At 49.3% G+C, this 6,370-nt stretch overlaps 1 protein-coding gene across 2 annotated transcripts in view; it reads left to right on the top strand.

Annotated features, from left to right (window-relative positions):
- Positions 1–392: 392 nt before the first annotated feature.
- Positions 393–6,370, top strand: part of CD244 (CD244 molecule) — a 30,282-nt gene continuing 24,304 nt past the window's right edge. Inside the window, exon 1 of one of the 2 annotated variants that reach the window (XM_019433275.2) lies at positions 393–875. In XM_019433275.2, coding sequence (XP_019288820.2) covers positions 818–875 — 58 coding nt within the window. In that variant the 5' untranslated portion in view covers positions 393–817. The remainder of the gene's footprint in view (positions 876–6,370) is intronic. The other variant, XM_019433274.2, reaches the window with a different exon arrangement.

Here is a 6,370-nt window from a genome sequence, read left to right as displayed (position 1 = left end):
AAGAAGGATCAAATCTGCCTGGGCTTCCCGGAGGGTGGAATTGAAGTGTGGGCGGGGAGGCACAGCAAAGGCAGGTCTGTGTCCTGTCTGGGTGACAGAAGGCAAGAGAGGCAGAGAGGACGCCGTGGGAAAGTGGAAAAAGAGGAAAGGAGGGGATATAGAGGCACAGATAGGAAACAAGCAAAAGCAAGTCTAGGTAAGGACGTTGCAGTTGGCTTGTGCTTAGACCTGGGTATCAACTTGCAGAGCTTACCCAGCTCTTCGACCTCCCTGGGGTCCCCTGCTCCTTTCCTGCCACATTTCACCCCCTTAGGCAGGGCTCCACTTCTCAGCCCACGCGCCCCCAGCCCTCCCACCTTCACAGTGCCTGTTGGAATGGGGGCAGTGTGGGATAATGGCTCTTGGGTCCCCATGCAGCCTTCTGCACGCTGCCAGGAGGTGGGAGAGAACCGGAACACGTCCTGGGAGTCTGCTCTTTGAACAAGGAAGCCTTGCTGGGGCAGAGCGATGGACAGGATTTGGAAGCTGGTTTTGTGAGTCACTGTGAACTCTCAACACCCGCCCACTTGAGGCCAACTTTGAAAGCTCAGCTTGTATGAACTGTCGGACCAGGTCCAGGTACTGGGACTTTCTCAGTGGCCTTGTTAGCTCTCAGCCGCCGAGAACAGCCTTGAGTTGAGGAAATTGTGGCCGGACAAACAGCAAGGCAGTTCTGCTCCCCTGTCAGTCACTCTGCTGCTGGCTGGCTGCAGCTGAGCCCGTGCCCAGCAGCGTGTCTGGCGGGAGAGGAGCCGGCTGACCCGTCTGTCCTCTGGGGATGTGGGGGCTGGCTCTCGTCCTCACGCTTTTGTTCCTCAAGGGGCTTCAGGGCCAAGGTAAGGAGGCCCAGCCTGGCGTGAGTGGGGGAGAGGCTGGACTTGGGACCGGGGCCCGCAGGGGGAGTGGAACCCTGAGCCTCTGGATCGTGCCCACTTACGTGGTCACCTGCAAGTGTGAGTCTGGGTGGCTCCTGACAGCTCCGGGCGGGCTGGTTAGGACAGAACGGGCTGGCCCTGGTGTGGGAGGCCCCTGAGAAGCCTGTCTGTCTGGCCATGCCTTCGGCAATCCAGGCAGCCCGGGGCAAGGCGATTCCTTTCCACTGGCTTCCATTGACTTTTCTGTGTAGTGGGGAGAAAGCGTCCTCTTTGCTGGCTGTGAGAAGGACAAAGGAAATCTGCTCTAATTTGGTATGATTACCAACAGAGAGAAGTGACCCCTGGGCTTGGGTTTCTCTAAGGAAGTTGGGTGGTTCTGGAAAGCGGAGACTGATAGATTGCTCCCCAAGGCAGGGAAACAGCACAGAGGGAAAGGGAGCAGCCAACAGCCACTTTGCATGAATGGCCTGGTCCCTTAGGCTTTGGCAGCCTCCAGCAGCCCAGAGGCTATAGGGACCTGAGCATTATTATTATTTATTTATTTATTAAAAATGTTTTTAATGTTTATTTATTTTTGAGAGAGAGAGAGAGAGAGACAGAGTGTGACTAGGGGAGGGGCAGAGAGAGAGGGAGACACAGAATCCGAAGCAGGCTCCAGGCTCTGAGCTGTCAGCACAGAGCCCGATGTGGGGCTCGAACCTACGAACTGTGAGATCATGACCTGAGCCGAAGTCCTTCACTTAACCGACTGAGCCCCTCAGATGCTCCTAGGGACCTGAGAATTATTCGGGAAATGTTGGCTTGGGTCAGGCGGTCGGGAAGTGGGGGAAGAAGGAGATGGTATCCGGAAACTTCCAGAGCTGAGGGCTGCCCCCCCCCCCCCCCCCCCACTTCTCCGACGTGGAGTCCAGGGTGCTCTGAGATGGGAGCCTGCATTCTAGATCAGTGGCTCTTCAAGGGACATCATGGCTGAGAAAGTAAGAGGAGGGCCCCCTCTGGGTGCAAAGGGCAGAGCGTGGGGCATTGGACGGTGTTTGTGCAGGGCCTGTTAGAAGCCCGTTCAAGACCCATGTCAGGCACTCCTGCGTCCTTAAAGATACAGTCTAGGTTCCAGAGGACTGGGGGGTGGGGGCTGTAAATATAAATACAAATGCCTTTGTATTTACAAATCCATAACAAATACAGGCAGAGCAGGGCAGAGGGTGCTGGGAACAGGTTGCAGAAGGGAGCTTTGGAGCCTGGGTTCCCGTGTGTGCACTTGTGGGACCCAGTGACCCAGGACCCTCGGCAGGAGAGGGGGGTTGGAACCCTGTCTTAGGAGCCTTGGAAGCAGCTGGGAAAGCCGAGACAGGACTGACGGGATTTGGTGCCTGGCTTTGGGGATGGGAGTGCCAGAAGTGGAGGCGGTCTGAGATGGTGAGCCTGTGTGACCGGAGAAAGGGGTGGCCCCGTGCCCACACCTGGGGCCGTGGCACCGTCTCTGGGCACGGCTGAGCCCACCCACTGCAGGGAGAGCAGGAGCCGGGCTCTGGGGCCCATGGACTTTGGTCTCAAGGAACTTTTTTCTCTTCTTGCTGTGCCCTGCGTCTGTGGGACTGGCCTGGTGTAAGCTGATTGAAGCTGTCCTGTTTATTTGCTGTAGTTTTTAAGCCCTTACAAAGTTTACAATAATAAGCTCAGAGTTCCAGAGAAGTTGCAAGCATAGGACAAAGGATTCTGGTGTTTCTTTCACCGAGACTCACCAGTTGTTAACATTTTATCACATCTGCTTTATTTCTTTCTCTCCATATGTGTATATATATGTGCGTATAAATGTATAATAATAATAATACTTTAATATACAATATATATAAAATATATATAATATAATATATATAATATAATAATAATTTAATATAAAATATATATAAAATATATATAAATTTTATATATATTATATATAATATATTTAATATGATAATAATTTTTGCTGAGCCATTTGAGACTGAGTTGTAGACATTGTGCCCTGTCACTCCTAAATTTTGTAGCGTGTATCTTCTAAGAACAAGGGCGTTCTTATATTATGTCAGCACAGTTATCAAACTTAGTAAATTTAACATAGATACCATCAAAGACACAGTCCATATTTACATATTACCAGCTGTCTCCAAAACGTGCTTAATGGCATTCCTTCTTCCCGGGTGCGGAATCCCATCAAGATCGTATATTACATTCAGTTATGTATTTTTTTGTTATGTCTTTTGTTTTTTTATTAAAAAAATTTTTTTTTAAGTAGGCTTCCGCACCCACAACTTACAACACCGAGATCAAGAGTCAAATGCTCTACCGATTGAACCAGCCAGGTGTTCCTTCTTTTGTTTTGGGGGGGGGGCAGAGGGAGAGGGAGAGGGAGAGAGAGAATCCTAAGCAGGCTCCAAGCTGAGCGTGAGCCCTGATAAAGGGCTCGATCCCACCACCCCAGGATTATGACCTGAGCTGAAATCAACAGTTGGACACTTAACTGACTGAGCCACCCAGGTGCCCCTGTTATGTCTTTTAATCTACAACTGTTCCCTAGCCTTTTTTCTTCTTTCATGACTTTGACATTTTTGGAGTACCAGACATTGTTTTGGTGAAACGCTCCTGAATCTGAGTTTGTCTGAGGCTCCTTTGTGTGATCCAGGCTATGCATTTTGGGCAGGAATACCACACCAGTGATGCTCTATTTCAGAGCATCCCATCAGGACATATGATGGCAGTGAAACCCTTGAAAAAAAAACTACAAAACTTGGCTTACTGAAGAATTTGATATGCATAATATATATGTAAGAAGTTTCTATCGTTCTCGAGCTTTGCAAAGCTTTTTCCAATGGCTTCTCCAGGCTCAGTCAAAGCCACACATGTCACAGTGGCCTATGAGATCTGGCCTCCCTGACCCCCGACCCCTTCCTCTCTCCCATAGCACTGCATTCAGCCTCCCCGACTGCTACGATACATGCACGAAACACGTGCCATGGCTCTGCACTCTGTTTTCTCTCCTGGGATGCCACTTCCCTGCTGGCCGCCTGGCCTGCTCCCGCAGCCCCTCAGGATTCTGCTCAAATACCACTGTCTCAGTGATGGCCTCCCACTAAGAGTGCCAACCTGCCACCCTGCAACGCCTTACCTCCCTCTCCGCTTATTTTTCTCCACAGTTCTCATCTCCCTTGTGTGGGCTCTACTGTTTGCTTCTTTATTTTCCGTCTCCCAGGCGCCTCTTTACCTCGCTGGAACGTAAGATCCTCGAGGCCAGGGCTTTCCTCTGTTTTGTTCATGGCTGTATCCTCAGCCTCTAGAACAGGATCTGGCACAATTAGAGTCTCAGTGTATCCTTATTGGTTGAATAGATGGGTGACTACTGTAAAGAATCCGTAGAATAAAGTGAGAGTTTATTTGTCTACTGGAGAGTTTCACTGGGAAAAGCTGTTCTAGATTTTAGGCTACAGACTACGCCGTGGCATTGAGGACGTTAACTAACCTCTTGTTTCTCAGTTTTTCATCCACAAGGTGAGGTCAACAGCGGTGGCTGCTCTATTGCGATGTGTGAGCGTTAGGGAAGGTATGTCACGTGCTTAGAAAGGTGTTCTTGTACCGAGCCCCCCAAAATGATCCCTTGTGTTACTCAGTTCTTTGGAGGCAGGGACTATGTTTCGCTTACTTTGGTGATCAGACTCAAGAAGAGACACTAATTTGCTGGCTAATTCATTGAGTCAAAAGTGAATTAGAGAATTCTGCATGAGATGATAAGTTTTAACGAGGGACCCTTTTCTGAGGGTTTTTTCACCGTCATAACCAGGATCTTTGGGAGAATGCAACATTTTTTTAAGTTTATTTATTCATTTTTGAGAGAGAGAGATAGAGGCGGGGGGGGGGGGTGCGGAGAGAGAGTCCTAAGCAGCTTCCACACTGTCAGAGCAGAGCCTGACGCAGGGCTCCACCCTATGAACCGCGAGATCATGAGCTGACCCGAGATCAAGAGTCAGATGCTCAGCTGACAAAACCACCCAGGTGCCCCAGAGAAGGCAGCATTTTTAACACACAAGAACACGCATTCAAGACATTCAGTGCTATTATTATGTTGTATTGTAAAACATTCTAATTGTTTCCACACTCTTGATTCCTGCTCCTTCCCTGATGTGCCCGAGCGCCTCTGGGCCAGGCCCTGGGCTTAGGTGTTGAGGATTCAATGGTGAATCGTTACATGGGCGCTTTGTTCACGGAGCTGACATCTGTCACGGGACTCGGTCTATAATCACAGCCGTGAACTGAGCGAACCCCAAAGGACGTGCTAGACTGTGAATGCCCAGGGGCCGTGGACAAAGCAAAAGGGCGGGGCAGCATTTCATGGATTCTAGACTCTAAGGCTTGCTTGCTGGCTGCTCTTACAGATTGTGTTGAATTTTCACTTCTTAGGAAGGAGCCTCTGATTCCGACCCCTCTGGCTGGGATCCAGGCAAGTTCTAAGATGGCTGCCGTTCCTTTTATTTCTCTCTTCCTCATTGCACCTCCCGTGAGGCAAAGTGAACGGCGAAGTCATCGGGCAGAGGGGGTGGACTGGGACTCAGAGAGCTCGGGGCTGCAGCACCATCCTGGAGGGAACTGGTTCCAAAGACATCACTCTAGGGATAGCCGGGCCATTGTCTTCGTAAACAGACATTTTTATTGAAGTGTGACACACGTACAGAACAGCGTGCAAAATGAGAAACGTACATCTCAGTGTGTTACTGTGAAATGAACACGCTTGCGTATCTACCACACATTCTCTCCACTTGTTAGCTCTTCTCTCTTTCACAAATACAACCATTAGTGGCTCCTGGGTGGCTCAGTCGGTGAAGCGTCCGATTTCGGCTCAGGTCATGCTCTCGTGGTCCGTGGGTTCGAGCTCCGCGTCTGGCTCTGTGCTGACAGCTCGGAGCCTGGAACCTGCTTCGGATTCTGTGTCTCCCTCTCTGTCTGCCCCTCCCTTGCTCGTGCTCTGTCTCTCTCAAAACAAATAAATAAACTAGCAAAACAAAACAAAACACCAAATACAACTATTATTCTGACTTCTGATATTATAGGTCGGTTTGATCTTTATATAAACAGAATCATGTGCTATGTGCCCTGTGTGTGGCTTTTTTGCTCGACATCTGATGAGATTTATCTGTGTTATTACTTGTAGCTGGTATGATATGACTCTACAGCTTTTCAGTGTATGACTATATGTATGAGCTTATTCGTCCATTATGCTACTGATGAATCTTTGGTTTGTTTTTGGGGTCCTTCCCCTATTATAATAATGCTGCTGGGAGCCTATTGTACATGCTTTTTGTTTACATGCATCTGTTGAGTATATGTGTAGACTCGTGGGGGTATGTGTGTACTCTTACAGCAGATGCTGGCAAACCATTGGCCAAAATGTTTGAACCGAGCAGTATATGAGAGTCCCATGATGCTTC

The sequence above is a fragment of the Panthera pardus genome, unplaced genomic scaffold (genome assembly GCF_024362965.1).
Source record: "Panthera pardus isolate Hobbes unplaced genomic scaffold, ASM2436296v1 HiC_scaffold_21, whole genome shotgun sequence".
Taxonomy (NCBI): domain Eukaryota; kingdom Metazoa; phylum Chordata; class Mammalia; order Carnivora; family Felidae; genus Panthera; species Panthera pardus.
Note: the sequence above shows the minus strand (reverse complement) of the source record. Positions and strands in the feature narration are given on the sequence as shown.